General features: G+C 36.2%; 1 protein-coding gene across 3 annotated transcripts; it reads right to left on the bottom strand.

Moving 5' to 3' along the window:
• Positions 1–1528: 1528 nt before the first annotated feature.
• Positions 1529–23328, bottom strand: LOC127660944 (uncharacterized). Of its 3 annotated transcripts, XM_052151439.1 has the most exons (7): positions 23215–23322; positions 18411–18476; positions 8558–8637; positions 8116–8248; positions 7050–7361; positions 6631–6736; positions 1529–6459 (listed from the first exon to the last, which is right to left on the bottom strand). In XM_052151439.1, exons 1-7 carry the CDS (start codon positions 23294–23296, stop codon positions 2067–2069), a joined length of 5172 nt encoding a protein of 1723 aa, XP_052007399.1. In that variant the 5' UTR covers positions 23297–23322; the 3' UTR covers positions 1529–2066. The 3 variants fall into 3 exon arrangements, with proteins under 3 accessions (XP_052007399.1, XP_052007400.1, XP_052007401.1); XM_052151440.1 differs by lacking the exon at positions 18411–18476 and having other exon boundaries at positions 23215–23328; XM_052151441.1 differs by lacking the exons at positions 18411–18476; positions 23215–23322 and having other exon boundaries at positions 7050–7140.
• Between the last annotated feature and the right edge of the window lie 808 nt (positions 23329–24136).

The raw sequence follows: 24136 nt of genomic DNA, 5'->3' as shown, positions 1-24136 counted from the left end.
TCATTTAGTTTATCCACAAAACAATCAGGAACTCATTAGCCCCTCATTAATGCTTAATTGATCTCACTGCTCGGAGCACATTACACTTGCGTAGTCTTCCAAGTTTGTGAAATTACAGTGATTTCAGATTTAAACTAAAGTTAATGTTTTAGTATTCGGCCGTTTTTGCATGTTTGAACCCATAATCCTTAAATTACTGTTCCCCACTGTCACCCTGTTGAGAAATAAGTGATATAAACAAAGTTTCCATGCATCCATTTCTACCAACTGAAAGGAATAAACAAAATGCGACCACACCAAAATATAAACAATTACAATTAAACTTCCAGTGCTCTAAGTGTAAATGAGTAGAAAATAGAAATTGGGAATTCATTAGAGGGAAAATAACACACACACGGACAAAATATGTACACTGCTAATAATTTAGAAATGAAAATTAAGGAGCACTGAGATACAGTATAAGCACGTAGCCCCCCAGCCCCCCCCCCCCACCGACCGCTATGTGCAAAAGTAGTGAGTTTATTTTTATTTGCGGCAACCTCAATTACTTGATAATAAAATTACTACTAATAAAAAGGCACATTATTCAGGTTCCAAAGCCATTTTAATTAGCTAAAACTATTAACTGTTCATAGAATATTGGAACATTCTTTACATAATCTATATCTGGTCCAATATTACAAGTTGTAAAAAAGAGCTGTTTAATTTGCAGTTGTAAAACTTTGGAAACGAATTAACATTTTTCAAGCCATGGGTTTCTCAGTCATTTACGCTGAGCTTAAAAAAAAAAAAACAGCAGTTTTGTGTTAGTAACACATTTTGAAAGCATAAAATGGTTTCGAAATTTACATTTGAGGCATAACATGTATAATTATAAGTTGTAGAATGACAATGTGTTGGCCAAGAAATTTTACATCATGACTGAACAGTTCCAAGCAGTGGTGGTACAGAGTCCCTTCAAAGGGGTGACATAATGGACATGGAAAAGCAATGCAATTTAACAGTGATTTTTTTTTTAATTATTTACATGGAAGTTACTTTGTTTTTAAATAAAGGTGTGGACAGTTGGGGAGTGTTGGTTGTGACATCATGACACTCATGAATATGAATTAGTTTATGCATAGATCATTTCAAATATTATTTTAAAGTTTTGATAAATAGTCATTCTTGAGGACCACTTCAAGCGCTTGAATAATTATTTCACATAATTAATCTGACAACTTTTTTCCATTATCTGCAACTGTTGGTCCTGGAATTGTGTTAGTCTGTGGATAAATGCATGGATCAAGTATATGCTCAATATGGTGACTTCCTGGTTCTAATCTGCCCTAGTACAACTTTTATTTTAATAAACCAAGATTACACAGGTACGTGTATCATGAATCGGAACAAAGGTTGTTTGCATTTTGCTTTGCGATTTAACTAGACAAGAATAGAACACAGTGAAGCGATTCTGTGTGCCAGAAAGAACACTGCCGCTGTCACCGGTCACTCAATGTCATTTATAACAGCCATAACAAGCACTCAAAACACTCAAAATATTTAATTGCCGGATCGCCACTTATAACACACACAAACAAAATGGGAACTCCTGCTTAAGAACTGGCAATGTTTCTGCTGCATTACCTGAAGAAAGCTCAAAAAGTGGTAGGGACAAGTCCCACACATAAATGACTCCTATGGTTACTTATAACCCAAGTTTAGACCCCATCAATGGGAATCCGAACCATTTTTTTTTACTAAATATGTTTTTACATGAATGGCTTTATCAAGAAACAAAGAATCACAACTAGATCATTTTAGAGCATATTTGAAAAGTTTGACATTGAAAAGAGGACTAACAGAAATTTGTTTAGACAAAACTAAGATGAATCTCTCTGATCTGATAATATATTCAAAGCTCTGAAAATGCTTGGGCTTAAAAAATGATAAAATCTTCAAAAATAATTTGTGCCTCAAAAGTAACAGTTTTGAAAAGCATCATCACACACTGTTGTTCTCTTATAGATCTTAGGGAATCATTTCCACTTAAGTGTCAAGATAAATCTAGTACTTCTGCACATTTTTCATAATTTTGAAGTCTTTGTTCGTTTTACTGGAGTGACCAATGGTTCCAAGCATCGCTTTGTGGGGGATTTTTTTTTGGACCCAGTGTGTGAAGGTGTGGCTTCCAACTTTCTTTGAGACCTAGTTAACACTTGGTCTTCCAATGACAGAGGCTTCATGTTCACACCTAGAGATTGTCGTTCCAAATTATTAGGGCCCTTGTTGAGCACTGATTTCTTTACGTCAACCTTAGTCCCACTTGCTTTTGTTTGCTGTAGCTTATGAGTTCCATTTTTTATCAATGCCTCTTTTTTACTTAATGCATTTGTCGAGGCATGTTCCTTCTTGCCTTTTGTCATTTTTGTGAGTGCCTGCAACCTTTTTGGTGAGATCCCATCTTTGTGACCTTGGTTTCTTTTTAGAGATTGTTTTTTATGGGTAGAGGAGTTTGTTTTTGCCTTTTTGGTCAAGGACTTGAAACTCTGGACAATCGCACACTTTGCTCCTTTACGTGTCGGTAATTTATGTTTGGCGGCTTTCTTTGGAATGATAGATGTTTTCAAACGAGTACCTTTGAATGTTTTTTCCTTGCATTTTTTGCTTTGCTGTACCTGAAGCTTCTCACGTATGTTAGAATATTTTCTAAGAATTCTAGCACTTGCTGGATTTTTCACATTGCCCGTGATCGTGCTAAGGCTCTCAGGAGCCTGTGCTGCAATCACTCCAGCAAGACTCTGTGCCTTTGTTGAGATCCGTGTGGCAGTAGTTGGTTCATGTTTTTCTTTACTCCTCATGACAGAGATATCCCGACCTAAAGCTTTTGATATTAGCCTTTGATTCTTGGGGTTATTTTTCACAGGTGATGCAATGGCAAACTTTTTCAGATGTTTTTTTAACCGTTCAGCCTGCTGACTCGGAAATATCCCATTAGAGGATCCTGTTCCAGCAGTCTGAAAACACAGCTGTGTTTCAGAAGGTAGTCTAGTGTTCACCTTCTTAACAATGACAAGTGATTTTGTTTCAGTTGATTCCAAGAACCACCTGCATATACTGGGCAAGTCAAAGGGCTTCATGAATAGCATTTGCACATGAGAGAATTTCTGTTGCTCTAATGGTCTTGACTTTCGTATTCTGCGTTTGCTTTTCCAGATTTCTTTAAGTCTGTCTGCCTTGTTTTTGTGTTTCGGTGCAGGATGGCCCTCTTTGTCCATTTGAATCCAAGATTTGTGCATTTTATCAAACTTTGTATTTAAATTGGAAATCAACTGCTGGTGTTCTTCTCCCCTTATAGCTTCCAAAAACTTAGGGGGACTACAAACAACAGGTTTGGTCTGCGGAAGACTAGCTAAGCAGACTGATTCATCTGGAAAATTTAAAGAGTCTTTTATTTGTACCTCCATATTCTTCTGGGGTTGGATTTTTAGTTTTGAACTCAATGTGCTCTCTGCCAAAACGGTTTGCTGTCTTGGAGAACGTTTATTTGTGCAAGATGGTGTTGCAGATCCACAAGGCTTTTCAGTAAAAGATGCATTCCCTCTCCTCAACATGCGAACAGGGCTTTCCAAAGCTTCTTCAATAGCAGATTTCCTGTTAGGGGGGATTTCTGCAGTTGAATTGGTACCACTTCTTAAGGGCATGTGACTTATGACCTCTGTATTTTTACAGGTAGTATTTGAGTGAGAACAGATAGGTTGTTCACTGAAGACACTTGAATGGGATGACGTTACTGAATTGGAACCTTTCATAGAACTTTTAACAGGGGAATCTCTGTTAACAGTCTGTTTAATTGTGCTGCTTGTCCTGTTTCTTAAAGGCATACGCATCACACTCTCAGTATCCCCTTTATGAGATGTGCACAAATCTCTGTTGGTTGCCTGTTGACTAGTACATCTATTCTTTCTTAAAGGCATCTGCCCTAGGTTCTCTGGATGACCTACTGGGGTCAGACTGCTTGATTCGCTACTACAAGGTGGTTCAATATCAATTCTACTTCTCAACAGCATATTTTCAGAGCTTAGTGGAAACTTTTTGATGGGAGAAGAGTTCTCTCTACTAATGGAAAGTTCATTATGACTACTTCTAAGTGCCATTTTTTCAGAGCTTTCAGAGCCTTGTCCAGTCTTGATAGTGGAGGTGATGCTCACAGTCTCCAGAACATCAGGTGACATAATTGTTACTTTGTCATCATTGTCAGTTTTGATGTTTGGACTCTGATGCTCGTCTTTCTCAACAGCTGATTTAGATTTTTGTTTTTGTCTCATTTCAACTGTATGATCCAAAACTAGTCTCTTATTAGATTTGGCTCCTCTTTCACGATTTTCTGAAGTTTTCAAATTGTGCTCACCCTCAGAATGCACATTTGTTTCAATAGAATTCAGAGGCTGTTTAACACAAGGAATCTTTGTGCTTTCATCATTGGAATGTGTCATCTTTGAGTTAACAAGTTCTGATGCATCACACTTGGTGCCTTTTACTACATCAATACTACCTTTTGAACCTCTACTACGTAAGCATCTGTCAGAGAACACAGCCTGCTTCGCTAGCACCATTTTTGCATCCAAATCTTTTTGAGTATGCAAAGACATATCCTTCTCATTACATTTTAAAAGTGGCTGTCCAGCAATGACTTCCATCAGGCTGGACACCTCTGAATCCCCTCGACTCTCCATTGGTAGTTTGGAAGTATTTGCCATTTTCACATTCATTTCAACATCATGCAAATCTTGCTCTTGAGCACCTTGATCCTCCTCAGTATTTGCCTTTATTTCAACCACCTCTGATTGTTCCTTGGGATCAGCTGAAATCTTGACTTTTGAGAGGTTTTGATTTGAGTCATTTCTTGATTCCACACTGAATTCACGAGTAGAATCATCTTCGGCTATGTTAGGTGATACTGAGCACCTCAGTGATGGCTCAGTGGATTTATCTTGACACTTACTTCCTAAACCACAAACCACATCTTTCAACAATGGTCCTTTTTTAGAATCACTCCCTTCGATCTGTACAATGTGTTCTGTTGTTTCAGTGGATTCTATGACTTCTACCATGTCCTTATGTTTTTCATGCACAATTGTATTAGGAACACAACAGAGAGCATTTGTGATCAAATCTTGTTGCATGGTTAATTCACTCCGTTTACATGCAAGTTCATGGGAAATTTGATAATTGTTTTCAGTTTTACAAGTCTGAGTGGTTTCCAGCATCAGGCCTTGATTGGTAACATTTACAACATCTCCTGGCATTTCATTCTTCAGTATCTGCTCTGATGGTAGTTTCTGAATAACATTTTCCATGCAATCCCCTGTAAACGGTGCGTTCATGAGCGGAACACTGTCAGGCTTGGAAAGGGACTGTTTTGGAGTGACTGAAGTATGCACATCTGGCAGATGAGCTGGACAATTCCCACTGGCATCACTTACAAACTTACGAGCTAACGTACGAACAGTTTTTAGTTCCAAGAACTCCTCAATGTACTTATGACCCCTTGTGCTCTTCCGGGCATTTTGTCGTGGATGCAGCCGATTACGTGATTGAGGCTGACATTCAGTTATTGATTTTCGAATGAACACCAAGTCGCAATCAGGCTCATTTAGGATATAATTTGAAGCACAATTCCTTTGCGTCACACAAGAACCTTTTCTGCTTTTCCTGGCTGTTCTTGGAGATATTGGTAATGCTACAGTAGATGTCATTTGAATGGTGGGGTGCGTTACACTTTCATCTTTGTTTTTTACTATAGAGCACTTCTGTGCGCATTTAAAAGAGAGCTCGGCATTATCAGACTCTGCAGAACATGTTGGTAAACATCTTTCAGCATTGCATAGGCACTTCTTTACAGTGTTTGTACCAACACGTTGAATGCTTGAGCCTAACAACTCTTTTGGTTCCAGATGATCAAACTTTGTCTTATTCATGATAAAAAGGCTTGGAGATTTAGGAGTAATTACATTTCCACACTCAACACCTGTTCTACAAGAGGAAGAACACAAAAATCCAACACCCAAGTTGTGAATGTCTACTGGCATTTCAGTCATTACAGGTGCAATACTGGAGACATCAGCATTTAAAGCCTCTTCAGTATCCTCTTCACTTGACCTGACAAAAGATGATTCTTGAGTTCTAGTAATGCTTACTGCAGCATCCACAGAGCATGTTCTCTCAGACCACTGAATCTCAGACCTTGCTTCAAATGATAAATGATTACAACTGGTTGTTCTTTGCTTCTCTGACAAAGTTGGAGCAGGTGCTTGAAAACTGCTGGAAGGGGCCACAGTCTTGACTTCAGTCTGCAAGAACCCCAATGCATCAACTATTTGATGCTGGTGATGCAAACACAGATTAGACATGAACTGTTCCAAAGTGGAGGCCGAGTGTAGATCTCTTACTTGGGCAAGACTCACATCACCATGGTCCCTAAAACAACAATTACACAAATATAGACACCATCTTTCCACAACATTTTTATATATTTTTTTCAAACAATAGTAAAATGCACATCTAAAAAACCTAAACTGGAAAATAGCTAATATTAAAAGTACGTATAAACCTGGTTTGACAGAGAATAGATATATTGGTTTATTTTACCTTTTGACCAAAGGTGCAGCCGGACTGACATGGCCATGAGAATTCCTGAAAGATGATGCATGCCCTTTGTTGAAATCCTTCTTGGTTGAAAGGTCAAGAACTCCATCTAAACAGACAAATTATTCAACACTTAAATCTAGAGCTGCAACTAACAATTATTTTGATTATTGATTCTGTCATTTATTTGTTCAGTTAATCAGATAAAAGGCTAATTCTATTTCCTGTATTTGATTTAAAAACAATGTTTTTTAATTACAACAAATATATATTACCTGTGTACCGATGTGCACAGTGCACACATCCAACTAATGGCTAATGAAAACAGTTGACAACAAATATAATTATCCATGATTTGTTGCAGCCCTGATTTCGTCTGAGCGAGCTGCACTTTATAGACATTTCATAATTCTGTACTGCACCTTGTTCCAAGTTCTCTACTTTAATCTTCTTCAGCGAAAGGTCCAGCGGGGCATCCTGGTCCGCCATGATGAACTCGTTAATGACAAGGTTCTGAGAAGAAGCAGCAGCAGCAGCAGCTGTATTGACAACACTAGATGATGTGACACAGCTAGATTTCAAAAGGCTTTGGTCCTTTTTTCCATTGTTTTGAAGGAAGTCCTGGGAGCAGTTGTTTTTTGAGGTATAATATTTGGCTAACTGATTAATCATTTGTTGCACAATTTCACAAGCAACCACAGGGATGTGTGGATCTGGAATCCTTGGTGTGTATTCTGTTGACAGTTCAGTTATACATATACATTGTCAGAAATAGAATCAAAAAAAAAAAAAAAAAAAAAAAAAAAAAAAAAAGCAAAGCTATTGCAGTGATTCAAAGCCAACCCTTTGAATTATGCACTATTTGAAAGCACATGTTTCAGCAGTGTAGAATTTTGCATTCATTTTAAAATCATGTTTTGCCAAACATTTGTGGCCACAAATTAAATCTTTGTATGCTAACACCTGTACTACTGCTTCTGTTTGCACATGCTAAAACTAGAAATAGACTGATACTGGCCAGGCTGATTAATCAACCAAAATTTGGCCATTTTGAGATGCCTGCTTGGCCGATTAACAGAAGTGGTCTTTCTCTGATGTGTCAGTTACACAATCTACATCTAAAAAATTTAAAATGCGTTTAGTTTCACAAATGTGGTTTGTGTTCCCATCTTGTATCATACTGTTCATCAGAAGTATCACCATTAACCCTTAAAAAGCCCATACTGGCCACCACTATCAAAACCCGATTAGGTTTATAATTAAGTGTTAGACAGGGTTTTTATTCTTTATTTCTTTGATCTATAATTCCTTGACCTACAGCATATTACAAAAAGAGTACATGTGACTGTGCTTTCACATATTACTTCAAACAAATGCATAAGTGGAACCCTTTTAATAGATTCTATATTCAGTTAATGCTCACTTCAAGGAGAGTCATTTCTACCACAACAATGCACCATGTCAGAACACTATCTGCACTATACTCACCTTTCCTGTGTAACACCGCATGCAGGAACTCCTCTGATTGCCACTCGAGTCTGTTGATATTAGAAGGATCTTTACCAAGTAAAGGTTTACCTCCACTTTCCACAATTTGTTTGTTGAGTGCAACTACATGTTTCTGTTGATGGGAAAGAAAGAAAAAAAAATGAGAATAAGGGGTCAACAAGGACACTTCTAAATCACACAAATGCAACAATAATTGTATTTCAATGTGTTGACATACCATGTCAAATGAAATTACAGTTTAAAATGCTACAAATGAAAGCACTGTGTCCTTTAAACACATTACTTAAATAACTGACCATGAAAAAGCTAGTGCTAGAAAAACAGATACCCTAAGAGGGAAAACAATTTTTTTTTCAAAATGCTTCTTCCGTGGTGTCTTGACAGCAGAAAGGGGAAAATGTTAAGAAAAAAACATGACTACCTTTACGTTTTCTCGTCTTAAGCAGCAGAAAAGACAACTTTCATCAAATGACCAATTTGACACACTTGCAGGCTTACAATCTGTGGATCCAAAAGAAGAGGCAAAATTCAACTGTGTGTGCAGGGAATGGAATAATTATATTGTTACCTCAAGAACTAGCAGATTTACAGACAAGCTAGCTTTTCATTGTGGGTCAATCAAATAAAAATTAGTATTTCACTTGTTATCTTAATCACAATTATTAATGTTGATTAATAGAATTGAAATAACAATAGCTACCTTTTTAGCTTAGGGTAACAGAATGCCTTGAGGCATACATAAATATATGTGCTTCTATTATAAATGTGCATTAATATAAAAAAAACGGACACAGGTGTATTATGTGCTTTACTCGTTTCACGGCACGCACAATAAAAACACAGAATTCAATGCAAATACAGAGCTATTCTAGTCTTGCATTAAAACAAAAATGACCCATTTATAAATGCTTGTTACAGATCATTTAGGGAACGATTTATTCATCCATTTTTTATTTTATTAAAATTTTTATTTGAACTCATAATATTTAATCAAAATGCCATAACTTGCTCTTCCGGTAATAGGACTGACCTTCTCTGCTGACATCCGCAAAAGTGCGCTGCAATTAAGCCAGGTTTTTAATCTGTTTTCACCCGCCCCTTCAAGAACCTGTCATGTAAATAAACCTGGAATCAAAGCAGCTAATGCAGAGATGAAGGTTTATTTTCCACTGTTTCCCTCTCAAAACCTTGTTCCCTACCCCAAACTACATTAGTTACAGGCCAGCTGACTTGAATTTAAATTTGGAAGGAGTAATAACATTGAATTTGCAGTTGTGTTAGATATATTTTACACCTGAATGCTTCCAGAGGTGATCACTACTGAGTGGACAACGAATTGGATGCTGAAAAAGTGGCTGGAGTTTAATCATATTTTTTAATCCAGGCATCTTTTGGATAATGTTGATTACCAACAAAACATTTATTTAGACTCATTCCTCCATTTCGTTAAAAAAGAAAAAATGTGACAAAAAGTCAGAAATGTGAAGCTTATAATTTTAGAAAGACACTTATATAAATTATTTAGTTAAAAATTTATTTGAGAACATTATTTGAGCTTTAAAGTTTAAATTGTCATTTTTACAGTTGTTCTAGGGTTTGTTGACATTACATCATCATGATAACGAAGTTGTAAAATTGGCTATAACTTTACCATAAAAGTTTAGTAAGTGACTTTATCATAGTTAAATCATGTTCATACACATATCTTATGTCTTGTGTCTATACTTGTGAAAACTTCCTTTGTAAGTGCCTCACTGGAACCTTTGACAAGTCAAAAGTTTATTTTTGTGGTAATCAACATGATGCCACAAATGCTGTCGATTGAGCTTAACTTGTATTGAACCCGCAATACTCCTTTAATTGAGACGCCTCTTCTCAAAGAGCATTTTTGCGTGATGATAGCTTGCTGGACTTTACAGTAAAACCTTCTGTAATCTCTTCAGATGTTTAAGGTTTACGCTTTTCATGCACTGCTGCTGTTACAGCCATCAAAGTGCTGCATCAACAATATATTTCATGACAATTACTGTCTGATGTTAAATCCTCTGCTGTAAATAATGCTCCCCTATTTATGAGGTGTTCTGGAGAGATCTTTTGATTGTCCTATCTGACACTGCTTAGATAAACAGTTGCAGTAAAAAAGGATTAAACTGCTGGATGATGTAAACTAGATGTTGTGTACCCGCAATCTTACTGTTCTGTGCTTTTGAATGCAGAGCAAAGATCGCCCTAAAGTACTCCAGTTACACTGAAGTGGATCATTCTGCATTCCGGATGCTAAAAATACATGAGGCTAATGATACAGTGTTCAGAGCGGTTCTTTGCGCGATGCACATTAAATAAATTTCATATTGTGCTCTATTTGTGTGTTATATACAAAACAGATGTGCTCCAAGTTCAGTTTGGTTCATGTGTGTCGCTAACGTGCTAAATGCATTGTTTTTAAAGCGCTCCAGAATTACTTCAGTTTCACATTGGCCATTACAAGCGTCTAAACAAATCTAAAGTAATCTCATGACTTTGGGCTTGTGTCGAAAGAGGAAATGAGATCATTTAACCGTGTATGAAAGGAGGAGCACAGATGGTTTCTGTTGTCAACAGAAACCATATTCCTTCATTCTGGCAAAATAAAGGGTTGATATAGCAATATGCAATGTATCTATGTCGTATAGCACTGCCGGATGCTAAATTACTACAGAAATACAGATATTTATCTTTATTAAAATAGAGAAATGAGAAATAGTCTAGTATTTTATAGCAGTCATAGGGCACGTGTCAACCGCCTGTGTATGCACATGCAGTCAAATTAAGTATACTTTGGTTTTGACACGAACGCTTAGTCGAACACTCTGGCTTTCAAACTATACTTTGGGCTTTACAATTACTTATGAGGTGTTATCTCTTCAGCTCTCACAGAAACACAGACATATATATTAACATAAGTTCAGTTTTAAATGTGTTCTACAAAAATACAATTTTAGAAATGTGCACCCAAGTTATGTACTTTAAAGTAATTAACTTAAAGACAGTGAATGTAATCGGAAAATAATTTGTAATGTGTTAAAAATACTTTTTTGTACTGCAAAGTAATTGCATGTATAATCTGACTACTTTTGTAGTCAGATTATACCCAACACTGGTGACATGTTTGCCTTTGTATCACTTTTTAATAAACAACTTTCCAGATATTTTACGTGACTTTTAACCAAATATATTAATACGATTGCTGCGACTTACTAGTGCACATGTTGAGCAAATCAACAACAAACTCTTCATCGCTGCTGCAGTCTTGTCTTTATACAGCGAGTCCATGGTTTAGCAAACTTTAAGTAATCATCTCATCATGATTTCAAGCTTGATTACACATCCTAGTGCCATCTAGCACTCAGCGAATGTGTGTAATCGAGCTTCAAACTTAAATATATTTGTATACAAGTTGTATTTATATTATATTTCTCGTTTTATTTTGGTATGTTCTCACCCAGAAACCACTTCAGAAGACATGGGTTAAACCACTGGAGTGGTTTTTTGTAGCTTCAAAGATTTGGTCACCATTCACTTGCATTGTATGGACCAACAGAGCTGAACTATTCTTCTAAAAATCTTCATTTGTGTTCTGCTGTAGAAAGAAAGTCATGCACATCTGGGATGCCTTTGCCACGTCACGTGAGAAACGGCATTCACACAAGCTTTTCATATTGGCTATTTCTCTGCATTATTCTACTGTGCTGATGATGTAAAGTCAAAGGTGGATCATCGCATAATCAACCCTCATAGAAGGGCACTCTGTTTTTCTCGCTCCACATCACTGTGATGTCATGCTCCAGCTGTAAATTCTGTGACTGTCTGTCCCGCCAATTAAAAAAAAAAACGTTTCCATTTATTAACACTATGGCTCCCTGTGCTATACTTCCCTGCTCATCAGCTCATATGCCGCTGCTATCTGTCTGAAAAGCCAACTCACCTGCTAGAGGCCAAATGTGCAGAAGTGATGCTGCTAGAGGCCAAATGTGCAGATGTGATGGATGTTATTTGAATGAATTAATGAAAGAGCATTATATTTATATAGCGCTTTTCTGACACTACACTCAAAGCGCTTTACAAACAGAACTGGTGACTCTCCTTACCTATGAAATATAATTTAACTAAATACTAAAATTTTCTTAATAGTAAATGTAAATTAATCTGAATGTTAAATAACCCCAATTAAAAAAAAAAAACTTTAATAATACACTTACACAGAACTTAACCATTTTTTGTGTTAAGAATATATCTGACTAAACACTGTGTGAATTAGCATGAGGATTTTGTTTAATAAGCTCCTCGTTCCAAATCTGGAGAAATACTGTCATCCCCTCTGTGTCATTTTATTACATTAGAGTTCTCTGTTTACTTAATAGCCAAAATATTTGGAAATATGTGAATGAGAAAAACACAGAAAGTGTTTCAGTCACAATGCACATTATGCGGAGTAGAGATCAGGCAATTTAATTATTAAAACATTAGTCATCTCTGAGGTTAGACATGCTGAATCTTTTAGTATTTTTAAATCTTATCTTAAAACTCACTTTTTTTAGGGTTGATTTCTGTGATTATTATGTGATTTATTATTGTATTATTTTTAAAAAATTTGTAATGGCATGTTTTCTTGTATTAATGTATTTCCATTTTTCTCTTGTAAAGTGCTTTGAGATGCAACTTTTAAAAGGCGCTATATAAAACAAAGTTTTATTATTATTATTACATTGAAGTATTTGACATAAATGATATTGGGTTAGGAAAATAAATGCCCTTACAAAAGGAAAAAAGGTCCCTGGAAATCATGGAAAGCAAAACCCAGCATACTGTTCCTATTCTAGAAACTCACAATACACAATGCAAACAAAAATTTTAGAGGTTTCATGTTTTTTAACGGACATGGGATGCACTGATCCGATACCTGGATCAGCTCTGATACTGAAGCTTTTAGATGGATCGGGTATCAGTCCGACAAGCCCGATCCAAATCCGACACTGTGTGTGTCATGTTCGTTATATAAGCTAAAAAACAATTACATAAAAGAACATAAAAAGAATGTTTACACTCAAACTCTTGCAACAATTTTTAGCCTTCACGCGTTTCATATGCATTTAGAACAGCACCGGAGGTGCATTTTACCAGAATTTGAATAAGAAGCGAATTAAACTACTGTGAACTTGCCTACAGACACATACAGGACTTCCTGGAGAGTTCAGAATGTCAAAATAAAAGTGTGAGGGTTTAAAAACTGCATGATTTATTTATATTACTGTTTTATTTAAAATTCAAATTAAAAGTAAATAATAAAAATATTAAAATCTGTTTTTTTATTATTATTATTTATAATAATGATTATTTAGTCATCATTAGTATTTAAAAGTGAGCTGATATCTTACAACTAAATTAAACAAAAAAGAGATCTGAATCCTTTAAAGTCCAGATACAAGTTGAAACTTTTATAAAAAAGAAATAAATCAAATAAAACTGGTTTCTTTTCTACTGATGACTTATACTGGAATTACTGTTAATTTTGCTGCTACATTATCCAGTATATTGTTAATAATAAAGTGTTTCTTAATAAGCTATACATTTATATTGAAATAATGTGTAGTGAGAGGTTTCTTTATATATTAAAGAGCACACCCAATTAGTTCCACAAAAATTTTTACAAATATTCTAAACTGATTATGCAAAAAACATCTCAGGTATCAGCCGATAATGAGATTTCCCATATCGGAATCAGATCTAAAGAGAAAAAGAGGGATCGGTGCATCCCTACAATGGAGTCTGCAGCTCTGTCAGCCTAATACACAAAATTCCTCCATTGGCTGCCAATATTTTTGGAGCAGCTATTATGCACCTATGCAAAGACAATGATCACACATTCTCAAGAAAAATATGGGGGAGGAACACAGACGATACTACAAAGAAATAGAAGTGGTACTCTATTAGTTTCAAATTAAAAAAAAAAAAGAATTAAATACAACATGCTATAAATTGCATTCCCAAGCAACACCACTAAACCAATACATTTTTGTGTTTTGCGAACCTCTAAAGTCTAAACTAAACCATTATTTCTATTGCTAGGCACCACAAAAGAGATCTTTAAATAATGGTTCCATTTAAAAAATATTGCAGCAGATCACAATTGAGGTACCTTTTGCAGACTTTGATTTTTCTACTGTTATTGGGAATTAAATGTAAAATTTTGGTGATGAATTCAATATAGAGAAGAAGACGAGATAAAAATTATTGGCATAAATTGTCTTTTTATTCTTATCTTTTATTTTGTTATCATTTCCATTTAAAATGTATATGTAATATGCTAAATAAATACACTTGCCTAATCAAGGAACAACAAATCAACAAATTCCAACTTCCATTGATTACAGTAGTTATTTAATACTGAATATACTGAAACACATTTGAGTAGATTTGTCTTACCTCTTAACCAGTAGGAAAACTATGGCTGGGTATCGATTAGATATTGGTTTTTATTTTTTAGATATTGGATTCAATATTGGTTTTTTCAGGCCGATGCCGATCTTTTGAAATCCGGGTCGGCCGATGGCCAATTAATGCTGCCGATTTATTTTGGCCGATATTTGCTTGTTTTTAACCTATTATTTGAACCCTTTATTTGAAAGACAAAATGTAACACAAATAATTACTTAAGATTGACAAAATTTCTCAACAAATACATTTATTGAACACTTGACCAATCTGCACTTGTACATGTAAATTAAAAATGTATAATGTAAAAACATATTGTATAAATAATGTATAACAAATATATTAAATAAACAAAGCAGGTGTTACGAACTGCTCCGAGACACGAAGTTTGAGATCCAAATGCATCTTTAATTAAGGGGCAATCCAGACACCTAATCCAATATTCAGAGCATCCAAGAGAAGCACAGGTATAACTAGGGATGGGTATCGTTAAGGTTTTAATGGTATTACTCTTACCGATACTGCTTATCGATCCGGTACTTTAACGGTATTCTTAACGGTTCTTTTTGTTATATATATATATTACACAAAGATAAACATTATATAGGCACAGTGGTTTAATTTCAGGAAGGTCTACTAACATTACTGTTCAGGTGTGGTCTAAAAAGAAATCTAATAAAGTAATCAATTGTAAAATAACACTGCATAGTTTATCATAATGCAGAAGGTGTTCATTCAAGAGCTGTAAGTGATTTTCTCTTTGCCTTTTGTTGTTTGATTCGCAGTAATGGCTCAATCGGCAGCATGTTTATTAGACAGCTTCCCTTTTAAGACCGAGTCTAATAGACTCCTGATGCAGCATATTTTCTTCCAACTATTTCCATAAACTGTAACTAAGACATAAACTGTGTTTAAGTGAATCTCCAAGCCGGTCGTTTTGACATTTTTGTGTATAGTTGATCGTTTAGACGCGCACATGAAACCCAAAGTAGCCTATACTTTGCTTGTCTCTTTGCGGTCTGTTTCGGAGCGCGTGCCGCCTTGGGAACTGTATCTCTTGAACTCTTTTTATTATTAAACGCGTCCCGCAATTTAGCAACAGTAGCATTTTACAACAATCACCGATCGTGCTGATTCTGACGTCAAGTTTGAGTTTTAGACAGAAAGAATGCTTCCCTGAGGAACTCCAATTTCTTGTTTGTGAATATCCGACAAGGTGTTTCCTACTTGGACTTTGAAATATCTGCTGGTCAAAAAATTGGAAATAAAGATGGGTAATCGTCCTCTAAAACCCATGTGGTAAAGATCTTTCAAAATCCCATACCTCCATGTTGTATCATATGCTTTTTCCAAGTCAAAAAAGACGGCAACAACATGTTCTTTTCTAATGAAACCATCTCTAATATAAGTTTCCAGTCGGATTAATTGATCCAAGGTGCACTTTCCACGTCTAAAGCCACATTGATAGTCACTTATTTGTTTCTTCGACTCCAGAGTCCAAACAAGCCGATTATTTACCATTCACTCCATCGTTTTACAGAGGCAACTGGTAAGAGCGATTGGTCGGTAGTTATTTGGATCTGAATGGTCTTTTCCTGGTTTAGGTATAGGAATTACGGTTGCTTCTTTCCAGGAGGGTGGTATTTGTCCAGAAGACCAGACAGAGTTAAAATTATCTAAAAGAAGAGATAATATGCTTTGGGGTAAGTGCTTTAAGAATTGATAGTGAATTTGGTCTGGCCCTACAGCAGTGTCATGGGAACATTTTAAAGAGTGTATTAATTCATCCATCTTGAAAGGTTGATTATATACTTCTTTGTTATCAGAACAGAAAAAGGAAACAATTCCGTGATATGTCGTCTTTGCAAAATGGAGATGGCCTTCCATTCTAGCACCACGGCAATGCACCAGCATCTGAAGAGGCGGCACCCGGTTGCAGCTGCAGATGACAGAGCACCGTAAGTTTTTTTTTCAACTCCCCACTTTGCACTCGATGTTGGAGTAGGCTATAATACGTTGTCGACACGTATTAAGTTTTCGCTTATAGCTATTAATAATGCGCTTATAGCTATGAATGTCGTGAAAAATACATAGAGGACACTGACAACACGCTGACAGACAGGACCAAGCAGGTAACATTTAATAAAGTCTCAACTTTCAAATTTGGTCATTCAAAGAAAATTAAACCATAAATAGGCCTACTATTTTGTGGCGCTTTAATGTGTCGTGACAGATTGCCTCAGTTAAAGCTGCTCGTGAACCGATCATCTTTTCCTTGGTTACTTTATAGCATCAAATAGGCTAAACATGAATGTAGCCTACATCAGAAGGACTGCTGTTTTAACCGCGGAAAGATGTCAGTACAGTAGCCTACAATCCATTATTCAAATTAAAATCCATCGACGTTAATCTTCTCTCTCCTGACTACTTTGTCAGACAAAAATTGCGTATTATGATTGATTGATCAGATCGCCAGTCAATCAAACTCCCGGCAAATGTTTTTTTTTTTTTACATTTTATACACCCCCACCCCCGATGAAACCGGTATTACCGGTGTTGTCACAAGTCGATTAATCGAAATCGAATCGGACTGGAAAAATGAATCGTTAGATTAATCGATGCATCGAAAAAATAAATCGCTAGATGAATCGTTTAAAAAATAATCGTTTATCCCAGCCCTAGTTTGAATGTTTAGTTCTGTCACTCATTAAGCAGGGCTCATGCTGTGCTCGCTGTAGCACCGCGTGATATCTCTCTCTCACTGCGAATAGCTAAATTGCATCACAGACAATGGTTTCATATTATTATACATAGAAATGGCTGGCGAGATAAAATAACACACTCTTTATAGCAATAATAAATGTATTTTCGTAATTTCTCCAGTACCGACAGCAGAACAGATAACGTCCGAGCTTACCAAAGCCAGTCCTTCAATAGCCTATAGTGCGTTGGTATCTTTTTTATTACTTATTTCTCTGCATTGAGTGACAACCCTCTCAAATATAAGACACACAAACAGAACAAATAAAAGTCTCAGATTCACTGTCTGTAATTGCAAAATTCTTGCTTACTTATTGTGACATGATAGCAACCCTTCTGCTGTGATAATGCAACTTCAACTACGCTATCAATATCCAAAGTAGCCGAACGTCGCGTTTTTTCTTGAAGTTGGCAGTAACATATCAAATGTCTTTTAATGAAATATAAAGAAGTTATACAAATTTAATCCTTACTGTTTTCTCCAAGGAACTTAGCTCCTTCCTTAGGCACTGGATGAGGTCTGCTCACTCTGCTGGAAAATGACTCTAGGGGAAGCGTGCGTCGAACACGTGTTCCACAACAACACTAGGCTGCCCACAGATGCGCCTGCCTAATAATCGGCTTGATATACTTGGATATTGGCCGATGCCGATTATGTAAAAAAATTCTAAAGAAATCAGCCGATTAATCAGTCGACCTCTAGTATCGATACAGATTTCTTGATTCCATTCCAATTCACAAGCTCCACAAATTCTCTCTCAGCTAATGCTGTTAACAGGGCCCCAAACTATGCAGTTCAATTACTTTTTATTTAAAAGATAGATCTTGTGATTTTAAGAATCAATATCAGTATTCTTCAAATAAGGATCAGGATTCAATCGGAAATTCTATATTTTTACCCAGGCCAACTGAAAACATTTAAGTTCTCACAATAACAGCCCCTCTGAAAAGCACAAACACTCATGTATTTAGCACAGTCAGTCCTACCAACAGTAAAGTCTTTTTGTATAATCAATAAATACCATTAACTCAGAAAAACATACCTTTTAAAAGCCTGAGATCCTCCAGAATGTGTGTCCCAAAAAACACTTTTAAGATACTTTCAAAACCTATTCAGAAAAAAATAAAAATAAAAATGAAGTCAATGTTCTTGACTATGAACGGATTGAACATACAAAGGTTTAACTGGCAAACTCGATCCAAAAACATTTTAACTAATTGGTTTTACTGATTCATGAATTGGCCTGAATCGCTCTCTCGAGTTATCTCTGAATCAGCTGGAGAACGCATATTAAGGAAATCAGTCGACAACTCATTGTGGAACAACGGTTTCCAGCTCATTTTGCATCAGAGGTGACCTCGTGCAATGCGCGAGTCAGTTGGGACTCAATTAGGGATGAAAAGATTAATCAGCGATATCGACAACATTGGCAATAAAACAAATCGCCGACAAAAATGTTCGTTGTTGAATAGTCGTTTGATCAAATTTAATGGAAATTGATTCCATTGAATCAATGAGAGAATGTTGAATATAATATCAAAAATACAAATATTTAAAATGATCTAAAAATCCTTAAAAAAAAAAAAAAGATGCATTCACCTGAGAAGCAGCATATAAGATATTTATTTATATTTGCTTTTAGAGAATAGATCTTGACTATAGATCTTGAGAATAGACACAAGCTGAATAATCATTTAAGAGCTAATGATTCATTATTGCAATAATCGCCAAATAATCGTTCTATAATCATTAGATTAATCGATTATCAAAATAATCGTTAGTTGCAGTACTATTTGACATTACTATTTTCTGCATTTCCTGAAACTATATAATCATTTCCTTTTCTGTTATACGATGCCGCGCATGTAGATTTGTATAATAGCATGTAACTGTTACTAATGTGTTGAATTGCGCGAAAGCTCGAAACTGCATTACTTTGATTTCACAATGCACGTGAACCGATCCCAGACCACAGTCATGCACTTGCACACAGATCAGCACGTCACCGGTTTATTCTGAATCACACACAGACCATGTTTATCTGTCTTTAAATCACAGCCTTCTGTGGATTAATAATCACATATGACCAACTCGCCATTTGTATATAATTTTGTTTAATTGTGCAGCCCTGAAGAAATGAGTCTACTGATGCGCTATTTATGAAACAATGGCTAAATGAAAGCACATTAAAATCATCACGATATTCACAATATTGGTCAATTTTACATCACTAGCAAAATTATCTCGATTATATAATTAATATTCAAAATATTGCTCTTTTTTTTTAATCAAATTAGCAAATTTATTCAAATTTATTATCAAATTGATATAAGTATTCAGACCCTTAACTCAGTACTTAGTTGAAGCACCTTTGGCAGCGATTACAGCCTCAAGTCTTTATGGGTATGATGCGACAAGCTTTACACACCTGGATTTGGGGATTTTCTGCCACTGAAAAACACTCCTACAGCATGATACTACCACCACGCTTCACTGTTGGAATAGTATTGCGCAGGTGATGAGCAGTGCCTGGTTTCCTGATGACACTTGGAATTGAGGTCAAACAGTTCAATCTTCATTTCATCAGACCAGAGAACCTTGTTTCTCACAGTCTGAGAGACCTTTAGGTGCTGTTTCATGTGTCTTGCACTGAGGAAAAGCTTCCGTCTGGCCACTCTGCCAAGCCCAGATCGGTCAAGTGTTGCAGTGATGGTTGTCCTTCTGCAAGTCTCTCCCATCTGGGGTGGCTGTGGCTCAGGTGGTAGAGCGGGTTGTCCACTAATCGCAGTGTTGATGGTTCGATTCCCGGCCCACACGACTCCACATGCCAAAGTGTCCTAGGCAAGACGCTGAACCCCAAGTTGCTCTCAATGGCAGGCCTTGCATTCATTGGTGTGTGAATGTGTGTGTGAATGGGTGAAAGAGACGCAGTGTAAATTGCTTTAAATACCGCTAAGGACAAAAAGCTGCTAAATAAGTGCAGACCATTTACCAATGCCCTTCTCACCCGATTGCTCAGTTTGGCCTAGAGGCCAGCTCTAGGAAAAGTCCTGGTTGTTCCAAACTTCTTCCATTTAAGAATTATGGAGGCTCTTGGGAACCTTCAACGCAGCTGAAATTTTTTTGTAGCCTTTGCCATATCTGTGCCTCAACACAATCCTGAGGAGAGGCTTCCGTCTGGCCACTCTGCCAAGCCCAGATCGGTGGAGTGTTGCAGTGATGGTTGTCCTTATCTAGGACTCCCAAGACTCTCCCATCTGGGGCAGGAGCAGGCAGTTCCTTTGACCTAATGGCTTGGTTTTTGCTCTGATATGCATTTTCAGCCGTGAGACCTTATATAGACAGGTTTGTTTTTCCAAATCATGTCCAATCAATTGAATTTGCCACCGGTGGACTCCAATCAATGTGTTGAAACATCTCAAAGATGATATGAATATTAAAAGATAATTTGTACGTTTTGAAGCATAATGACAGCATAACATTTTTATATTCAAATTATTATTATATCCTTACATTCAGATACGCAAGTATGCGGGCACAGAAGACTTTGTGACTGTGGAATGATACTGTGTTCAGGGGTACCCCTGACAGAAAATTTAGAAAATGTAAAAGTCTGAATGGACCATATTTAAATTTTCATTAAAGTGAGAAAGACTAGGCTACAAACTAGTAATTGTATTGAATTTCCTTGTCATCCATGCCAGAGATGATGACATCTGATTAATTTCACAAAACTAGAACAGAAATGTATTTGTTTATTATTAAAGGCTCGTAACATGCTGACTAATAAAGCTAAATATAGAGGGAAAAAATTGTATGGTCTAAAGGCGCTCTGGAACCATGATAAATTATGCAGCGCCTTATGTCTACTCACATGTGAGGAATAGATGCAACGCGTGCAGAGCAGGACAGCATGTTAAAATAAAGTATGTTCAGTGGTAGAGAAAAATATTCAAGACTACAGAACAGAAACATCAGATCTGGTGTACACAGCACTGTTTTTTTTTTTTGTCATACTGCTCACTAGAGACGATGAAGCCATCGTAATGTTGCCTTGCAGTCCGGATGGAATTAATCTGGAGTCCGGACCCTGAAACCACTTTTAATTTTTTATTTTTACAGTGAATGTGTCATAAGGAGACACTGCAGTTACCAAAACCAGTGCAACTGGTGATGCTAAATCACAGAAAGCGGTTTCGACCACCGACATTAAATGCTGAAGTAACTCAAGGAAGAAATTATGAACAGGCAGTGAGGATCTTTCTGATTTTACGTGGATTGTAGGGCTGCACAATTAATCGAAAAACTAAATTGCGTTTATGGCTACATGCCATTATGTGAAAATTGATGATTACAGCGTTCAGTTTAAGTCTGCTCCTGTTACGTCAATGGTTTCTATTTACGTGTTTTTGCAGCGGTTGAGTATTCCAACCAATCGCTAACATGTCTGTTGAGCAATGAAATGGCAATGGCCAATCAGAGCTGCTTAGATTAGTCCTCTGTCCTATCGGTATTGACAACTGATACTAATGCACACGTTTTAAACTGTCTGAATGGCCAGATGCTTGCTTTATGTTCTTGCTCTGTTCGCACGGCACACAAAATTTTATACTGAAGAAACATCACCTGACACTCAAAAATAAGCTGTAGATGAGCGCAGATGTTAAATACACTGCAATGAAAAATGTTTGGTTATGTCATGTTAATAAGTAGGCCAATGTGAATTCGAGTTGTACAAAATAGCAATAACGTAATTTGGCTGAAATGTTCCAAGAGTGTTTTGGAAGTGTAGCCAACATAAAGAATATGGCATGAATAGCATATGTCAGGAATCACCGTCATTGTTATCGTATCTGCTTTAATAAGACCCAGTTTCCACGCAACTGGTATTGGTAGATTTAACAATTTCACAAATCTCACAAACTCAGATAGCAAATTACTGTTTTTAATTGCCAAAGTGCAACCACTGAGGCTAAAAATTATCTAACGATGATCTTACATGAACAAGATCACCATTGAAGATCTAACGGAATGAAGGGTCCCCTGCCTCTCCATGAAAGGGCTTACTGGACAGCGTAACTTGGTCGATTTAAATCGGCTGTTAATAAGTTTGAATATGCCATATTATTTACTGTACATGAACTATTAATTTAAGCAGTAATTTAATCCATACCATAGATATCCATTTAAAATTACCTTAACAAACATTATTACAATATAAAATACTATATAATGCTTAAAAGAATCCAGTCATTGACACTGGGCCACAGTACTTGTAAAGTGAATGCAATATGTGCGTTTGCTCAAATATCCACAAGAAAAGTGTGAATATTTGGATAGTGGTGGAAATGTCTGTTAAAATTATCAGACTTTTTAACACATTTCTGTCTGTTCATCACAAAACCATAGGATGACTCCAGAAGACTTTGGTGAAGTCACATGACTCGTCTGAAGCGCACTTCTTCAACAACAGCATATGCAAACAAGTCACACTAATCTAGATGTCCATGACCATTGTGTCAATCACTCACTCTAGATGTTAGATTAGTCGAGAGAAAAACAAATATCCTCTCAGATGATGTACGTGAGCGCGCACATCGCGAATAACTCCAAATTAATGACAATCCGCTCATATCTTAACGAGGAATAAAAGAAACGCATCACAGGCAAACGTAGGAGCAGATAATTCCGTGTTTAATATGTAGGCCTACTGATGTTCACACATTTCAAAGGTTTGACCTAATCCTGGCGGTTAGCGTATTAGCATGCTAACTCCGGAATTAGAGCGCATATCTGTATATATCTGACGCTGAAGAAACATTTTAAACAGACCTTAATGATCTTACCCACACATTGAATGAGTTTCGACCGCAAGCAATCCGCGTCCTGCTGAATAATAAAGCTTTCGCTAGTGCACCAACTCGCCATTGTCTACTGTTGTCGTACACGGGGACGCGCACATTCAGCGAGTGTGCGAGCCCGCACAATGTCAGCCTGTGACGTCATGGCGTACTCGTATTCGCAAGATAGATTTATTTTTTTCACAATATCATTTTAGAGCATTTATGATTGGATTTGAAGTTTTAACATCTATTTAGATTTTAGAGACACTATTTTACACAAGCTCGATTTTGCCAAAAACGAATGATGGAGAAGTTTTTTTTTTTTAGTCTTTTTTTTAAATATTTTATTTTTTTTTTTTTTATTGCTTGAACAACAGTTACAAAACTTGAACAAATAAAATTAAATAAATAATAATAATAATAAAATAAAAAGGCCAGGGTCAAGTATACAAAAATATATAAGATACAAAAAACGGTATAATAAACCAAACAGACGTTAAAAGGCTTTGACAATTCACAAAATCATAAATGTATTCAATAAATGAATGGTTTTAACAGCTTTTTTGTTTGTAATGTCCTTAATAGAAACCATATAATGTTCTAATTCTTTCAATACCACAGAAAAAAGAGGTTTCTGATTGCTAAATTTACACCGATGAATATGGAACTTAACAAATATAATCACCAAATTAATAATATACGCTTCATTTTCCATACTTTTTTCATATTTGACAAAACCAATTATTACATGTTCATATAACAAAAGGAAGTTGCAATCCAATTTGTCATTAATACATTTAGAAACTTCCCACCATAACCTCTTTGTATACTGACAATGGCAAAAAATATGAGGTACAGTTTCTGGTTGCAAAAAACAAAATGAACAATTTACATCTATATCTTTGTTAAATTTGGATAGAAAATG

This window comes from Xyrauchen texanus, chromosome 20 (assembly GCF_025860055.1).
Source record: "Xyrauchen texanus isolate HMW12.3.18 chromosome 20, RBS_HiC_50CHRs, whole genome shotgun sequence".
NCBI lineage: Eukaryota > Metazoa > Chordata > Actinopteri > Cypriniformes > Catostomidae > Xyrauchen > Xyrauchen texanus.
The sequence above is the reverse complement of the archived record's forward strand: the minus strand, read 5'-3'. Positions and strand labels throughout refer to the sequence as shown.